At 31.3% G+C, this 19,397-nt stretch overlaps 1 protein-coding gene across 6 annotated transcripts in view; it reads left to right on the top strand.

The window, feature by feature from the left end:
* Positions 1–19,397, top strand: part of LOC101890538 (stathmin) — a 380,557-nt gene that overhangs the window by 216,636 nt on the left and 144,524 nt on the right. The window contains exons 1-2 of one of the 6 annotated variants that reach the window (XM_005183153.4): positions 9,539–9,646; positions 10,269–11,001. The exons of 1 other annotated variant lie outside the window; for it this stretch is intronic. In XM_005183153.4, the coding sequence (XP_005183210.1) occupies positions 10,926–11,001 (76 nt within the window). In that variant the 5' untranslated portion in view covers positions 9,539–9,646; positions 10,269–10,925. Of the gene's footprint in view, positions 1–9,538; positions 9,671–9,929; positions 11,002–19,397 lie in introns of those variants that run through there. 4 more of the 6 variants (XM_005183152.4, XM_059129522.1, XM_059129521.1 and 1 more) reach the window with 4 other exon arrangements.

The raw sequence follows: 19,397 nt of genomic DNA, 5'->3' as shown, positions 1-19,397 counted from the left end.
TCCTTGAAAAAATATTTCTTAAAAAAATCCACGCCTTGTTTGTTGGTCCTTGAAAAAATATTTCTTAAAAAAATCCACGCCTTGTTTGTTGGTCCTTGAAAAAATATTTCTTAAAAAAATCCACGCCTTGTTTGTTGGTCCTTGAAAAATATTTCTTAAAAAAATCCACGCCTTGTTTGTTGGTCCTTGAAAAAATATTTCTTAAAAAAATCCACGCCTTGTTTGTTGGTCCTTGAAAAAATATTTCTTAAAAAAATCCACGCCTTGTTTGTTGGTCCTTGAAAAAATATTTCTTAAAAAAATCCACGCCTTGTTTGTTGGTCCTTGAAAAAATATTTCTTAAAAAAATCCACGCCTTGTTTGTTGGTCCTTGAAAAAATATTTCTTAAAAAAATCCACGCCTTGTTTGTTGGTCCTTGAAAAAATATTTCTTAAAAAAATCCACGCCTTGTTTGTTGGTCCTTGAAAAAATATTTCTTAAAAAAATCCACGCCTTGTTTGTTGGTCCTTGAAAAAATATTTCTTAAAAAAATCCACGCCTTGTTTGTTGGTCCTTGAAAAAATATTTCTTAAAAAATCCACGCCTTGTTTGTTGGTCCTTGAAAAAATATTTCTTAAAAAAATCCACGCCTTGTTTGTTGGTCCTTGAAAAAATATTTCTTAAAAAATCCACGCCTTGTTTGTTGGTCCTTGAAAAAATATTTCTTAAAAAAATCCACGCCTTGTTTGTTGGTCCTTGAAAAAATATTTCTTAAAAAAATCCACGCCTTGTTTGTTGGTCCTTGAAAAAATATTTCTTAAAAAAATCCACGCCTTGTTTGTTGGTCCTTGAAAAAATATTTCTTAAAAAAATCCACGCCTTGTTTGTTGGTCCTTGAAAAAATATTTCTTAAAAAAATCCACGCCTTGTTTGTTGGTCCTTGAAAAAATATTTCTTAAAAAAATCCACGCCTTGTTTGTTGGTCCTTGAAAAAATATTTCTTAAAAAAATCCACGCCTTGTTTGTTGGTCCTTGAAAAAATATTTCTTAAAAAAATCCACGCCTTGTTTGTTGGTCCTTGAAAAAATATTTCTTAAAAAAATCCACGCCTTGTTTGTTGGTCCTTGAAAAAATATTTCTTAAAAAAATCCACGCCTTGTTTGTTGGTCCTTGAAAAAATATTTCTTAAAAAAATCCACGCCTTGTTTGTTGGTCCTTGAAAAAATATTTCTTAAAAAAATCCACGCCTTGTTTGTTGGTCCTTGAAAAAATATTTCTTAAAAAAATCCACACCTTGTTTGTTGGTCCTTGAAAAAATATTTCTTAAAAAAATCCACGCCTTGTTTGTTGGTCCTTGAAAAAATATTTCTTAAAAAAATCCACGCCTGTTTGTTGGTCCTTGAAAAAATATTTCTTAAAAAAATCCACGCCTTGTTTGTTGGTCCTTGAAAAAATATTTCTTAAAAAATCCACGCCTTGTTTGTTGGTCCTTGAAAAAATATTTTTTAAAAAATCCACGCCTTGTTTGTTGGTCCTTGAAAAAATATTTTTTAAAAAATCCACGCCTTGTTTGTTGGTCCTTGAAAAAATATTTTTTAAAAAATCCACGCCTTGTTTGTTGGTCCTTGAAAAAATATTTTTTAAAAAATCCACGCATTGTTTGTTGGTCCTTGAAAAAATATTTCTTAAAAAATCCACGCCTTGTTTGTTGGTCCTTGAAAAAATAATTATTAAAAAATCCACGCCTTGTTTGTTGGTCCTTGAAAAAATATTTCTTAAAAAATCCACGCCTTGTTTTTTGGTCCTTGAAAAAATATTTTTTAAAAAATCCACGCCTTGTTTGTTGGTCCTTGAAAAAAAAATTTATTAAAAAATCAATTTTTTTAATAGAATCTTTTTCTTTTCTTTTTAGGTAAGTCGATGTTCCAGGCCGTGAAAATCGCGGGTAAGGTTCCACTGTTGTTGTTATTGTTTGCAAAAATAAAAATAGTTCCTTCGATATCACACAAAGGACATCATCCCCTCAATTTGAGTGATGTTTTTCCCATGTTGTGATTGTTGACCCATAGGTTGACATGACACATTCATCATCGTCACCATCTACGGCCAGCATTGATGCCATGTGTTCGACTGACTGACTGGTGTTTGTTGACGTTGTCAACACCAGTTTGCATTGTTCGGCTCTATGGCTCAATTGGTAACTTGGTAACAAACAAATATTATTACCTCAGCGTTTATAATTGTTATTAGTCGGCCAGCCATCCGGGGCCACCGGGAGGGCCCTCCAACACCCAATTTCCCCCGATAATAAAAATTTTGCTCTTTTTTTGGACCATTGCTCCGATGATTCATTCGCACTAAATTTACATGATCAGCTGTTCCACAGGCACACATACACATCCCCATATTTATCGAATATATATCTGAAATCGTTTTTCCGGAATCTTTTGTTCTTGAAGATTTTCATCGTGTTGTTGTTTTTGTTGTTCTTCTTCTTCTTCTTATTTGGCTCTCCTGTTGTGTCATCACGTGCATGCTGTAAATTGGTGTGTGCTTTTATTTCTAACTCCCACCTCCCTCACCCTCTTGCCCTCCCCTTATGAATTCCCTGCCTGCATGCCGCCTTCTCTCTCCCTTTGTTAGCTTTCTCAGCCATGACAACAACAAGACGTCCGCTTAAAGTTTTTTTGTGCAAAAAAACACAAGTTACGAAATAACCGGCATTCTCCGTTTCCCTTTTGCCAAGCAAACAACAGAAAAAGGGAGAAGAAGAACAAAATATTGAATTTCACGCAAAGAGTATTGCTTGATAGAAGCAGAAGAAGAAGAACAACAACAATGCCGAAACCCCACCACAAAAAGACAACTTTTCACCCAACATCGTGTGCAGGGAGGGTGGCTTTTTTTCAACACCATTGGTTGGTGGTATAGACAGTGGTCTGCCTCGACATGAAATAAAATTTAGTTAGCTCCTGGTAGTCCTTGGAAAAATAATTGAGGACATCCCCACGCCAAGAGACTCCTTGAAAAAATATTATGGAAAAAATCTACCCTTAGATAGTCCTTGCAAAAATATTTTGCACAAAATCCATGATCACTGAAGGACTTTGAACAAAAATTTTAGAAAATATAGCCACTCTGATATCCATTGAAAAAATATTTTCGATACAAATAAAAATCCAAGTCCTAGATACTCCATTCTAAAATACTCATTTCAAAATCCAGATTTAAATAAGTTCTCCAAAAAATATTTTAAAAAATTCTACGCTCAGCTACTCCTCTTGGGAATAAAGTTTGTTCTATCTCTTTCTTATCAAAATTATTATTATTTTTTTTTAGCGAAATACACAAAGATTTTCAATTTTCTATCAAATTTAGTAAGGAGTAAAAATATTTATTTATTTTTTTTTATGCAGTGTACCTTCAGAACAGCACTACTAGACCAAGGCCTATATAGGGTCGGACAAGAAGACTACTTTTCACATTTGATAAAAAAAACTGCAACAAAGTCAAACGCATTAATTTTTATTTTTTTTACATTTTTTGAATGAAAGCAAAGAAAGTCGGAAATGGCATCAAATTTTAGAATAAGGTCACCTTTGGCACGAATTATGGCCTTCAAATGGCCAAAAAAACCGTCACACGCTGCCCAAATGTTGCTCTGCGGTATTTTGGGCCATTCCCGGCGAAGCGCTTGCTTGAGGTGATCGACACTGGTATTTTTTAGTGCCAACCTTGCTTTCCAAAAAACTCCAGACACAACTCTCCATCCGGAGATTTTGGTGGCCACTATGTGCTGGAAATGAAGCGAGGAACGGCATTTTGTAACCATTCTTGGGTGGCGCGTGCTGAGTGCGTGGTGCTGAGTTCTGATGGAATGTTTGCATTCCCAAGGCTTTAATACACCCTCCAGAATATTTTCGCGATAATATTCGGCATTTATTCTTATGCCACGTTCAATTAATACGAGCGGAGAACGACCATCGGCTGTTATGGCGGCCCACTCCATAACCATGGCCGGCGCTTGAGTTCTGGTGGCCAACCGAAGGTGCATATTTTCAGCTGACCTCTTTGGCAAGTAAACACGATCATTTTTGTTCATTTACAAACTGCTGGACAATGAATATTTTCTCATCGGAGAGAGAGAAAATCAAATTCGTCAGTTCACCACTTTCGACCAAGCGAAGTAACTCTTTGACTTTTTTGAGTCTATTTTTCTTCTGTTGCGGTGTAAGTTCTTGCATTTTTTTGGAATTTCAATGGCTTTACCCCGAGCTCATTTTTCAATATTTGCCGAATTGAATATTTGGGTTTGAGTTTTGAAATTTTATAGAGGTCTTTAGATTACATTCAGTAAATGGGTCATTCGGTCCACTTTTGAATAATTAAAAGATGCACTTACTCATAGTCATTGGAAAATATCTATTAAAACCACCTGTCTCGAAATACCTTAAAAAAATATTTATTGAAAAAATCACGCCAGGATAGTGTGTAAGAAAATATTCAAATATCGTCGTTTATTGTTGGTCCTTTAAAATTATTAAAAATCCAAGCTCTTTCAAAGTCCTCGAAAAAAAAATTCTTTAAAATCCATGTGTGATGATGGTCCTTAAAATAATTTTTATTCAGAAATCCCCAATTTCAAGACCGTGTAGATTTTTTCATAATAATTTTTTTAAGGGTAACCAAGGCGAGATTTTTTTTTAATTTTATTATTTTTAAAGGACCTGAAAATGCTTTGATTTGTTGTAATGCAAGGACCTTGTAATCATGTATTTTTGTAATATGTTTTTAAAAGGACCCGCAATGCAAAAGTAATCCTATTACAAAATTTCAAAATACCAGCTCTATCGGCTCACTCAAATCGCCCATGTATTAAATAATTCGTGCACATCCATATCCGCCAGTAATGTTAATTTCAAATTTCAGGATTCCAGCTCCATCTGTTCCTCCAAATCCAAATTGTACTAAATCCAGTAACGTTTAGTACTTTCCCTATACATGAGTACACACTTCCAAATTTACCTCATTACATCGACCCTACTCCTCAACCTTGATTCCCATTTTGAATTTGAAGTTTTTAGCTATAACTGTTCACATGATACGAAAATGTTACCGAATGTAGTATATTTTAGAACTTATAGTGTGAATATCCAAGAACCCTTTGGTACATCTATCATATACGCCATCCGTGACCCTCATTCCAAAGTTCTGGCTTTACTGCTCCCTCAAATACAAAGGGTACCATATTTAGTACATTTTAATACTTTTCGTACCATTCTATTACGAAAACCCTGCCTTATCTGACACATCAAGAGGGAACCTCATGCATGATTCATTTCATGATTCTAGCCGTTTCGTCTGGGCGTTGATGAATTAGTCAGTCAGTCAATTACTTGACTCTTTTATAAAATGGATTGACTATTGGGTCCACTTCCATTTTAGATTAGGTTTAGGTTATATATATATTTTTTTTTTAAATATCCACGCCCATATATTCCTCTTACATTTTTTTTAAAAAATCCTCGCCCATATATTCCTCTTACATTTTTTTTAAAAAATCCTCGCCCATATATTCCTCTTAAATTTTTTTTTAAAATATCCACGCCCATATAGTCCTCTAAAAATATTTTTTTTAGAAAAAATCCACGCCCATTTATTACTCCTAATTTTTTTTTTAAATCCACGCCTATATAGACCTCTAAAAATATTTGTTAAAAAAAACCCAAGCCTATATAGACCTCTAAAAATATTTGTTAAAAAAAATCCACGCCTATATAGACCTCTAAAAATATTTGTTAAAAAAATCCACGCCCATATAGTCCTCTAAAAATATTTGTTAAAATATCCACGCCCATATAGTCCTCTAAAAATATTTTTTTTAAAAAATCCACGCCCATATAGTCCTCTAAAAATATTTTTTTAAAAATCCACGCCCATATAGTCCTTTAAAAATATTTTTTTTAAAAAATCCACGCCCATATAGTCCTCTAAAAATATTTTTTTAAAAAAATCCACGCCTATATAATTCTCTAAAAATATTTTTTTTAAAAAATCCACGCCTATAGAATTCTCTAAAAATATTTTTTAAAAAAATACACGCCCATGTAGTCCTCTAAAAATATTTGTCAAAAAAATCCACTATATAGGTGTGGATTTTATATAGTCCTCTAAAAATATGTGTTAAAAAAAATCCACGCCCTTATAGTCCTCTAAAAATATTTAATAGTGGTATTTAATATTTCTCTAAATATATTTGTTAAAAAAATTCACGCCCATTTAGTCCTCTAAAAATATTTAATAGTTCTATTTAATAGTTTTCTAAAAATATTTGTTAAAAAAATCCACGCCCATATAGTCCTCTAAAAATATTTTTTAAAAAAATCCACGCCTATATAATTCTCTAAAAATATTTTTTTTTTTAAAATCCACGCCTATATAGTCCTCTAAAAGTACTTTTTTTTTAAATCCACGCCCAAATAGTCCTCTAAATATATATTTTTTAAAAAATCAACGCCCATATAGTCCTCTAAAAGTATTTTTTTTTAAATCCACGCCCAAATAGTCCTCTAAATATATATTTTTTAAAAAATCCACGCCTATATAGACCTCTAAAAATATTAGTTAAAAAAATCCACGTCCATATAGTCCTCTAAAAATATTTGTTAAAAAAATCCACGCCAATATAGTCCTCTAAAAATATTTTTTTTTTAAAAAATCCACGCCCATATAGTCCTCTAAAAATATTTGTTAAAAAAATCCACGCCTATATAGTCCTCTAAAAATATTTGTTAAAAAAAAAAATCACGCCTTATAGTCCTCTAAAAATATTTGTTAAAAAAAAAAAAATTCACGCCTTATAGTCCTCTAAAAATATTTGTTAAAAAAATCCACGCCTTATAGTCCTCTAAAAATATTTGTTAAAAAAGTCCACGCCTTATAGTCCTCTAAAAATATTTTTTAAGAAAATCCACGCCTTATAGTTCTCTAAAAATATTTTTTTAAAAACTCCACGCCCATATAGACCTCTAAAAATATTTGTTAAAAAACTCCACGCCAATATAGTCCTCTAAAAATATTTTTTTTAAAAAAATCCACGCCCATATAGTCCTCTAAAAATATTTTTTTTAAAAATCCACGCCCATATAGTCCTTTAAAAATATTTTTTTAAAAAATCCACGCCTGTATAGTCCTCTAAAAATATTTTTTTTTTAAAAATCCACGCCTATAGAATTCTCTAAAAATATTTTTTAAAAAAATACACGCCCAAGTAGTCCTCTAAAAATATTTGTCAAAAAAATCCACACCTATATAGTCCTCTAAAAATATTTGTTAAAAAAATCCACGCCTTATAGTCCTCTAAAATATTTGTTAAAAAAATCCACGTCCATATAGTCCTCTAAAAATATTTAATAGTTGTATTTAATATTTCCCCAGTAAACAATTTTTGCCGAATTCGGTCCGATTTCTGTCAGAATCTCTGAAAAAATGTCCGATTCTGATTCCGAATTCCTTCCGATTTCGGTACGAAAGTTGTATGGACGTGGTCACCGAATTCGGAAAGATTTTCTGAAAAAAATCTGAAAAAATATTAGATTTTCTGGACGAATTCGGTCCGAATTCGGTTAAAATTCTTGAAAAAATAGGAGAAAAAATTAGATTTTCGGAAAAGATTCGGAGGACAACTCCGAATTTCTGAAAGAAATCGGGCAGAATTCGTCTGGAAATTCGGCGGAATATTCAGATTTTCTGAAAGAAATCGGTCAGAATTCGGGAGAAAGTTCCGATTTTCTGAAAGAAATCGTTCAGAATTCGGAAGAAATATCGAAAAAATCGTCACTCCACTTAAAAATGAAAAAAAAAAGACACATATTTATTTAAAAAACAAACAATTTATTTCGGGTTTCGTAAAAATGTAGTTTAAATATTACATCTATAATACATTTACATTATAAATATTATTTTTATTAGGAACATAACATACAGTAGCAAGAACTAAAAATAAAAAGCAGTGCACACAGAAAACCGGTATGTAGTTGTTTTTGCAATTTTTTTCCATCATATTTTTTTGGGAACGAAAGAGAAAGAGGCTGATTCACAACAACAACAAAACGCACATTTTTACAACCGAAAATCTAACAGTTCACAATAACAATAACAAATAGCATTTTTGCTTTGCGCTTTGTTGTTGTTGAGATCTTGAAATGAATGATCACAACAACAACTACTATGGGAGAGAATGTGTCAAACCACCACCATCCGTTTACATGTGGGAGAGAATATGCCAGAGCAATAGACAATCTACTCTCTCCGTTTGTACATTTTTCGAGTTTTTTTCGCTTAAAAACACAGGAAAATGTGCAGAAATTCTAAAAAAAAACGTTTAGAAAATCGGACCAATTTCTATCAGAAATTTCTGAAAAAAACGTCAGAAATTTCGGAAAAAAATCTAAAATCAGAGCAGTCGGAAAAAATTGTTTACTGGGTCTCTAAAAATATTTGTTAAAAAAATTCACGCCCATTTAGTCCTCTAAAAATATTTAATAGTTCTCTAACAATATTTGTTAAAAAATCCACGCCCATATAGCCCTCTAAAAATATTTTTAAAAAATCCACGCCCATATAGCCCTCTAAAAATATTTGTTAAAAAAAAATCCACGCCTATACAGTCCTCTAAGGGGGGGAAGGGGTCCTTAAAAATATTTATTAAAAATCTACGCCGAAGGGGTCCTTAAAAATATTTATTAAAAAATCTACGCCGAAAGGGTCCTTAAAAATATTTATTAAAAAATCCACGCAATAAATCAAAAATCCGCGCCTTGGTTTTTCCTTAAAAAAATATTATTAAAAATTGCCAACCTTAATGTTGGCCTTTTAAAAAATAGTTGCTAAAATACACGCCTAGATAGTCCTTGAAAAAATATTTATTAATCAATCCACGCCTTGTTTTATCATTGAAAAAAATATTTATTAAAAATTCACGTTTTAATGATAGTCTTTAAAAAATATATATATATTTTTTTTAATGCAAACCTAGATAGTCCTTGAAAAAAAAATGAAAAAATTCACGGCTTGGATTTGGGCCCTTCCTTACCACTGTCCTTTGTTTTTGGATTTTGGGGGTGTCTGTTCTTGGGGTTCATTTGCTTTGATTACCGCTTTTTTGCCGTTCCATCATCGCTTGCTCATTTCGTACAAGGGAGTGAGATTACCAGTTTTGGCGCATGCCCAAAGAGACAATTTTGCGAGAGGAAATAAATTGACTAATAAATATTTAAAAAAATATTTTTTTTAAATTTTCGATTTTCCGAAGTCTCTGAAAAATAAAATTTTAAAATTTTGTAAAAATAAAATTGAAATATATATTTTTTGTTTTTTTTTTTTTTTGTATTTTACCGGTTCTTTATAATTTATTTAAAAATTATGTCTTCCTTTTTGAGAACTGTTCTCCTGTGTGTGTTGCTCGTTTTCTCTCTCTCCTTCAAAATTTCCACCGCAAAGTGTCCTTGCGCATTGTTTGCCATTTTTCTTCTTTTTGACCATATTCACCCTACAACCACGGCTGTACTCTGAATCCACGAACGCCATCCAATTCAGTTTGTCTTCAGCGTTCGTTGCGTTTATACCGTTATTTATATAGTTTTTTCTCTTCGCAAAATTAAGGAAGTAAGGAAGGAAAGAAAGAAAAAGGTTCAATTTAAGAAGAAAAAAAAATATTTTGACGTTTAAGTTTACCATATATGTGTTTGGTGTGGTACACTCTCTTGTTCTCTCTCTCTCTCGGCCTCTCCATCATATAACGGCTCACAATAGATGGCTAGAACTCGTTCTCTCTCTTTATTAAATTATTGAGACCAAAATTACCGTTAATACAAAAGACACACACATACACATTGCTGGATGACAATTTGTATGTGTGTTTTTGAGTCTGTATGTGTGTGTGTGAGAGAATGTTGTATGAGTTAGCGAGAGTGTGTGCATGCCTTAGTGTAATAGAGTTGCTGTGTGCGGAAAAAAAGGAACTACAGCCAACTTCACTTTAGTTAGATTTTTGAACGCCATAGCGAACTGTCATTGCGACAACTACGCATAAATCCGCAAAACGTGATTCAACAGCAACGAGCAACGTGTGCCGCCGTTTCGTTTGTGTCTGTGTGTTGTAGTGAAGAAAAAAAAACCAAAAAATTTTAAAAATTAAAATCTCAAAAAATAAAATTTCAGAAAAAAAATCAAAACTTCTGCCGCTCCAAAAAAATATGGACTGTTTAATATTTGCCTCTCTTTACAGTTTTTTCTACGCGATAGAAATCTAGAGTCTAGTAGCACAGAAACCATCCAAAAAGTTTACAATAATTGTAGCAAAAGAAACAAATTTTTGAGAAACCAAAAAATAAAAAAAAAAAAAACAAATTCAAGTGTAAAAATTTGCCAGACACCGCCCTCTTTGGTAATTTTATAGCCACAAATAAATCAAGCGCTAAATTTAAACAAAAAGAAAACCTCGAGCATATCTTCTGAAACTCAAACCAAAAAAAGAAAAAAAAAAAACAAACAAAAATAAAATATATCCTCCAACAACACCTGGCTAAAGCTGCATCATAAAATATATCAAAGCGTAACGTTTCCTGCTTAATCTCCCTTCGGCTGCCTTTCTCTCTCTCACTCGGTCAACAACAGCAACTTGTGGTTTAAAAATATATCTCAATACAACAACAATAACAAACAAGTGTTCGCCGCCGCCCTCCCTTTGGAAAAACGTGTGATTTAACCATCATCAGTGGCAACAAATCTCCCCTTTGGCATTTTTTGGTCCAGCAGTGAGATTCCCGTAAATCACGTTCAATATCCTCCAAATACCAATCTAGCTGCCTAGCTATCTGTCTGTGTGCGTGCGTTCGTTCGTTCTCTCCCCGTGAAGCAGTAAAAAAAGAAATCCTTAGTCATCATGTTGATTGGATTAGTACGCGACTCTGTTATGCAGTGCTTCTGCCATACATGCCGGGCACCCATACTCCCAGCTGGTAAGCATTTGTTTTGCAACAATTTATCTATCTCCTTTATTTTTTAAGCTCTCCATCACCATCCATATGGTGAGCTGAAATTTGTAATTACAGATTTACAACAACGTCTTTTTTTGTGTAAATAATTAAATGAAAAAAGCAAGCAAGAACCATTATTTTTTCGAAAAAAGGAAGGAATCACAATTAACCCCTCAACATATGCTTTAAATATCGCAATTTTGTTCGGGAATATTCTACAACTTTCCTGGGATAACAAAATAGGTTGTTTTTTAATAGGGAACTTGAGATATCGTTGACATGCAAAACTTATAAAAAAGGAAGGAATATCAAAATGAACGCCTATAAGTATGCTTCAAATTTAGCAATTTTGTTCGAGAAAATTCTAAAATTTTTTTGGGATAACAAAATAGGTCGTTAGTTAATAGGGAACTTGAGATATCATTGATATGCCAAACGTACATAATTCTAAAGCCTCCTAAAAGTATATTAGCCCCCTAACATATGCTTTAAATATTGCAATTTTCTTCGGGAATATTCTAAAATTTTTTTGGGATAACAAAATAGGAGGTTTTTTAATAAAAAAAAAAAAAAAACTTAATTTGTTAGTAATTCGAGGTATTAATCATATGCCAATCTTATATAATTCTAATGGCGTCTGAAAGTATATTAGCCCCTTAACATATGCTTTAAATAAATTTAATTTGTTAATAGGTGAGGTATTAATGATATGCCAAACTTATATAATTCTAAAGCCTCCTAAAAGTATATTGGCCCCTTAACATATGCTTTAAATATTGCAATTTTGTTCGGGAATATTCTACAATATTTGCTGGGTTAACAAAATAGGAAGTTTTTTAAAAAAAAAAACTTAATTTGTTATTAATTCGAGGTATTGATCATATGTCAAACTTATATAATTCTAATGGCGCCTAAAAGTAGACTATGAAAGTATGACATTTTTTTACTACCTTAAGGAAAAACATTTTTCTAAGAACTGCATTAAAACATTACTGCATATAAATAATGATAAGCCAATTTTGTATAATTCTAACGCGGTCGAAAAGTGTATTAACGCCCCAACATATGCTTTAAATTTAGCAATTTTATTCCATAACACTAAAACTTTCCGGGGATAAAGAAATTAGATTTTGATAAGAAAATTAATTTGTTTATAGTTGAGTTATTAATGCTATGCCAAAATTATATAATTCCAATGGCCCCTAAAGGTATACTATGAAAGTATGATATTTTTACCATTTTCTAAGAACTGCACTAAAACAATATTGGTAGCTTGTTAATAGTTGAGGTATTAAAAACCTCAAAATATTCTAGCCTCTTAACATATGCTTTAAACATAGCAATTTTGTTCTGGAACACTCTAAAACTTTCCTGGTATAACAAAATAGGTTGTTTGTTCAAAAAAATATTTAATTTTTTAATAGTTGTGGTATTGATGATATGTCAAAATTCTAACTCCTCCTAAAAGTATATTAGCCCCTTAACATATGCTTTAAATTGACCAATTTTATGCTGGAACATTCCAAATTTTTTTTTGGGATAGCAAAATAGGATGTTTGTCCATAAAAACATTTCAGTTGTTAATTGTTAAGGTACTGATGATATATCAAATTTATATAATTCTAACGCCACCTTAAAGTATACTTCGAAAATATGACATTTTTTGCTCCATAAAAAAACATTACCATTTTTCTAACAACTGCACAACAATATTTATAGTTTGTTTAATAGTTGGGATATTAATGATATGTCATATGTACATAATTCTAACGCGACCTAAACGTACACTAACGCCTTAACATATGCTTTAAATATATCCCAATTTTATTCTGGAACAATTTAAAACTTTTCTGGGAAAACAAAAATAGGTTGTTTGTTAATAAAAACTTAATTGGTTAATATTTAATATATTATTTATATAACAAACGTATATAATTCTAACGCCGCCTAAGAGTATGCTATGAAAATATAACATTTCTTTTACTACCATAAAGAAAAAATATAGCCATTTTCTGAAGATAAAAACAATATTTGTACGAGTCAAACATAATCATGATCAAAATGTATAAATTTCTTGCAACGAAAAAAATCGAAAATAAAAACATCTATTATTTTAACATCGCCTAAAAGTATACTATAGATATATTTGTATACCCTTTACCATACATAGTATGATGGGAATATTAAGTTCGTCATTCCGTTTGTAACTCATCGAAGTAATAATTTCAGACATAACGAAGTATATATATTCTTGATCAGCGTTAAATTCTAAGACGGTTTGGCTCTGTTCTTCCGTAGATTTTTTATGATTGATAATGTAACTATTATTTACCGGATTTTTCTGGCTTATGAATTAGGCTCATCGACCCAATAGCCAAAAAATATATTTTAAGTTGATGTTTATTTTTCATTCCAATACAGTTTACCCGCGAATTTCCACTTTGGAAAATTGGTGTCAATGAGAGATCAATTGCGGATCAAAATATAAAATTTAAGATAATTTCACTATGAAATTTTGGTATATAGATAAGAATTGATGTCTACTCTACTCTTTTTATGGTGCTAATTTTATGCCTTGCGAATTCGGGTTTTAATCTCTATCAAAACTTTTTTTTATAAGTTTGGTATTAAAGGCAACTATATTCTACATCGCAGATTATCCCTCAAATAACCACACAAAAGTAAGTTGGTACCAAAAGAATAAATATCGCAGATTTAAAGAAATCATAAGAAGTCAATTAGATATATGATGATTTTGTAAGTGCTAATTGTAATATAACTCAATTTAATGAGCATGGCACCAAAGACAAATATATTCTAAGTAAAATTTCACTATGGGTTCCAGAAAAACGAAAACTGTAAACTTTATGTATATCATTAAGACTTGCATGACGATTTGAATATATCCAAAAATTTCACTTTTTTGTTAATTTTGCATATCCTTCTGCATATTTCTGGCAGGGTCGATGGTGTCAAAGGAGGGAATATTCCGCATCGAATTTCGCCCAGGGTCTCCAAATAATTCGTTTATGGAGGATGGATGTATTTTAAGAAAATGTGTATATGATTTTTTATATTTCTCTTACCACTTTCTTCAGTGTTGTTTTTTTATTGCATATCTAAGTCAATATCTGCCCTCCAACTTCATTTTATGAAAATGCAGTCAAAGAGAAAATGATTCTTCGTCGAATTCCACTATGGGTCCCAGAACAAATGGAATCTGTGAATTTACTATATCTCTCTTAAAAATCAGTCATTATATCGAAAAATTTTCATTTTTCTTTAATTTTGCCATTTCTTGGAATTTTGTATAAATTTTGGCACAAATATCGAACTAAGCGGGGTGGTGTCAAAGGAGGAAATATTCTACACCAAATTTCACCATGGGTCTTCAAATAATTTGTATTTGTAGGACGGATGTATGTTTTCGAAAATTTGAACATTAATTTGTAGATACCGGGTACTACTTGGCGTTAATTTCACACATTGCTGGTTTTAGCCAATATCTACCCCTCAACTTCATTATATGAAAATGTAGTCAAGGGGAAATTCATTCTACGTCGAATTCTACTATGAGTCCCAGAATAAATAAAATTAGTAAACTCATTGTATCTCCCTAAAAATCGGCACCAATTTTAATGTTTCAAAAAATTCTCATTTTTCTTAAATTTTGCAATTTTTTGTTATTTTTGGCACAAATATCGACCTAAGGAGAATGGTGTCAAAGGAGGAAATATTCTACACCAAATTTTACCATAGGTGCCGGAACAAATGAAATCTGTAACTTTAATACGTATTATGAAAAAGTCAGCACCAAATTGAATATATAATATAGAATAGTCATTTTTCATTAATGTTGCATTTTTTCGAATTCCTTGTTATTTCTTGGCAAAATATCCATATATCAGTGATACTGTCGAAGAAGGAAATATTGTAGACCAAATTTCACCATGGGTCTCCAAACAAATGAAATCTGTAACTCTAATACATATTATTAAAAAATCAGCACCAATTTGAAAATATCGAAAATTTTGCATTTTTCGTTAATGTTGCATTTTTTTCGAATTCCTTGTTATTTCTTGGCAAAGTATCCATATATCACGGATGCTGTCAAAGAAGCAAATATTCTAGACTAAATTTTACTATGGGTCCTGGAACAAATGAAATCTGTAACTCTAATATATATTATTAAAAAATCCGCTCAATTTTGAAAATACCAAAAAACATTTATTTTTTATTTATTTTATTTTTTATTTTTTTTATTTATTTTTTTTTTTTTTTTTTTTGAAGTTTCTTGTCAATCTATCCATGTATGGGAGGTGCTGTCAAAGAAGGAAATATTCTTCATCAAATTTCACCATGGGTCTCAAAAGAAAATTTTTGTCTAGGCCCCATGTTTTTCCTAGAAATATGCTATATTTTGGGACCAATTTTATATTTGGAACCAATTTCAAAATAACAATTTTTTTAAGTTTTTTCAAATTCATATAATTTCTTGTCAAAATATCTATATATCAGGGATACTGTCAAAGAAGGAAATATTCTACATCGATTTTCATCATGGGTTCCGGAACAAATTAAATCTGTAACTCTAATACATATTATTAAAAAATCAGCACCAATTTGAAAATATAGATTTTTTTTTTTAAGTTTCTTCGAACTCAAATCATTTCTGGTCAAAATATCCATATATCAAAGATGCTGTCAAAGAAGCAAATATTCTAGACCAAATTTCACTATGGGTCTCAGAAGAAATTTTTTTTCTAGACCTTATATATTTCCCAGAAAAAAGCTATATTTTATCGGAAATTTTTTTGAAAAAAAAAAGAATTCAATAATTTCTCTTATTGTCTGCACCACACATATTTATATGTATGCATATGTGTGTGTATATGTATGTATATTTATTATGACCTCATTACACTTTATTACCCACCATTCGCTCGACCACAAACATTCGATATCCTGCATGTTCAAAAGAACAAAACAGACAGGACTTTTATGGTCACATTAACGAAATGCGACAAATTTTTTTATTGACCTCTTCCAATGGTCGAATATATGGAGTTATTAAGTGTGTGTGTGTCTGCTTGGTATTTAAAATTTTATAGCATACCATAAGGAGCATAGCACAAAAGAGAAAAGTGAGAGAGAGAGTGAGAATAATTGTCCATTTGTCGTTCAGAGCGATCAAAAACCAAACAACCAAAATCATTGCATACTTTTAGCGGTTTTTGTTGCTTTTAACTGCGTTCGATGATTTTTTCCCCCACTTTCGTGGCAAATAATATTTATGGCTTACAAATTACGGAGGACATGAATTTTATATGTCTTGTTGTTGTTGTGTGGTAAAAATCACAGCGCACAAAAATCAAAAATGCCCTTAGGGTCGGTCGGTCGGTCGGTGCATTCTGAACGAATGGGAAAAAATACTAATTACATTGAATTTTAATAATAAATTAATTTGTGTTTTTTGTAAACTACACATAAATGATTTATTGTTGTTTGAAAATAATTATAGCCTACTTTTAGGCGGGGTATGGGGATATACATTAAAAACCTCTGGCGCGTCAATTGGTAATTAATATTTAATGACTAATCAATGGGAATAGTGGCCTGGCCGGGCTGCTAGGTGTGGCCAGCCCTTGAACTGGCCTTAGCCCAGACATTTTTGCTCAACGGCCAGGTTTTCATGTCTAAGTTTTTTTGTTTGTGTTGTTAAAGTAGTGATGTAAGCCCACAAAAACTACCCCCCGGAGGGATAGGTAATATTTTCAAACCCCCCATTAAATAACCTTTTTTACAACATTGCTTGGTTGCATTGCGTTTGGGTTTTGTTTTCTCCAATTCTTTTTCGATTTTTCCTCCTCCCCCCTCAAAGTAGGCAATAAATCCAAGTGTATATTTTTAGTTGTAACTTTTCGAAACAACTACTTTGTCAGGCTTTCCTACCATCGTCGTCATATTGAATATTAAATTTTTTATCACTCCAAATTTGTTAGTTCTCCACTTTTCTTTGTTGTTGTTGTTGTTGCTGCTGCAAGCCGTCGCCGCCGCCAACTAGTCGCCTCGATTTTTGTGTTTTATTTTTATTCTTTTCTTTTGTATGACTAACAACCGGGCATGGACTATTGTTGGTTTTGTAATGGACATTTTTATATTTGGAGGGTGCTAAACGCGGTGAGTCATCATCAGCCTTGAAGTGGTGGAGGAGGGTAGGGGGTATTATGGGAGAGGGAGGGCAGAAGGACAGCAATAATATACAAAACTAAATGGAGTGTAAGACGAAGAAGGACAACAAAAGAATTTCATTTTAGGCCATTTTTATTTTCGTTTTTAGACGATTGCAAAGAATTCACAAAGAAACGATTGATTTTTTTTTAAAGAAAAAAAAAATGAGGCATACTTTTAGGCGTAAATGAAAACCTGTTTATTTAAAGGACTTGGACTTTAAAAAAAAGATTTTTATTTTCATTTCTAGGATTCTACAAAGAAACGAATGATTTTTTTGTTTGAAAAAGTGAAGCATACTTTTAGGTGAAAAAATATTTATCTGAAGCACTTGGACTTTAAAAAAATGAATTTTAAAAAATATTTTCTTTAATTTAAAAACCCTAGAAGTCTTCTTCTCCCAGGAGACATTTTATAGACTTTCTTTATAGAAAATCATTATCAAAGGTCCAGAGGTTTTCTTTATAAAAAGCCAATATTGGAAAAAGGACAATAAAAAAATTCTTTTCATTTCATTTTTATTTCCATTTTTTTCAACTTCTAGACGATTGCGAAAGATCTACAAGAAGGCGATTGAAATTTCCTTAAAAAAAGGTTAAAAAGAATAGATGAAGCATACTTTTAGTGGCAAATGAAAAATGCTTCTCCTAAGGCCTTGAACACTAAACAAACTTCAATTTTTAAAAATATTTTCTTCATTTAAAAACCCTAGAAGTCTTCTTCTTTACAGAAGAGATTTTTTTAGGCTTTCTTTATAGAAAATCATTATCAAAGTTGGGAAAATATTGGAAAAAGGACAATAAAAAAATTCGTTTAAATCCTTGTTTATTTCCATTTTACAATTTCTAGGCGATTGCAAAAGATCTACAAAAAAGCGATAAAAATTTGCCAGAAAAAAGTTTAAAAAGAATAGGTAAAGCATACTTTTAGGGATAACTGAAACATTCTTTTTTTAAGGCCTTAGATAATTAATAAACATTACATTTTTAGAAATATATTTTATTTATTTATTTCATAACCCAGAGGTGCTCTTCTCTCCAGAAGGAATTTGTAGGAGTGTAAGAAGAAGGACCATAAAAGAATTTAATTTTAGGACATTTTTATTTTCGTTTTTAAACAAATGCAAAGGATCTACAAAGAAACGATTGATTTAAAAAAATGAGGCATACTTTTAGGCGTAAGTGAAACACTGATTATCTAAAGGACTTGGACATTGAATAAACTGACACTTTTTAAAAATATTTTCATAATTTCTAAACCCTAGAGGGGTTCTTCTTTCCAGAAGAGATTTTTTTAGGCTTTCTTTATAGAAAGTCATTATCAAAGTGGAAAAGTACAATAAAAAATTATTTTCTTTTTAACCTTTTTTTTTTAAATTTCAATCGCTTTCTTGTAGATCCTACAATCGCCTAAAAATAAGAAAGAATTACTAATATTTCCATTTTTTTTTAATTTCTAGACGACTGCAAAAGATGTACAAGAAAGCGATTGAAATTTCTTTAAAAAAATATAAAAAGAATAGGTGAAGCATACTTTTAGGGGTAAATGAAAAATGCTTTTCTTAAGGCCTTGGACATTTAATAAACATTATTTTCGGTTTGCAAAGGATCTACAATGAAACGATTGATTTTTTTTGAAAAAGTGAAGCATACTTTTAGGCACATAGAAAATAAAAAATTCTTTGTAATTCATTTTTATTTCCATTTTTTTTTAATTTCTAGACGATTGCAAAAGATTCAAATTTTCCAGAAAAAATTAAAAAGAATAGTTGAAGCATACTTTTAAGGTTAAATGCAAAATGTTTTCCTTAAGGCTTTGGACATTTAATTTTTAGAAACACATTTTATTTTTTTTTTATTTCAAAACCCAGAGGTGCTCTTCTCTTTAGAAAGATAGTTGTAGACTTCCTTTACAGAAAATCTGGATGATTTTCTTTATAAAAATTCACTCAAGTGCAACAAAACTCCACAGGTTTTCTTCATAAAAAAGTAATAGTGGAAGAAGGACGATAAAATAAATCCATTTTAGTCCATTTTTACAACCTCCACCATGGTATGGAGGGTATAATAAGTTTGCCAGCCCGTTTGTAACAGCTCGATATATACATTTTAGACCCCACAAGGTATATACAAATTCTTGATCAGCAT

The sequence above is a fragment of the Musca domestica genome, unplaced genomic scaffold (genome assembly GCF_030504385.1).
Source record: "Musca domestica strain aabys unplaced genomic scaffold, Musca_domestica.polishedcontigs.V.1.1 62, whole genome shotgun sequence".
NCBI lineage: Eukaryota > Metazoa > Arthropoda > Insecta > Diptera > Muscidae > Musca > Musca domestica.
This window is presented reverse-complemented; position numbering and strand designations above follow the sequence as displayed.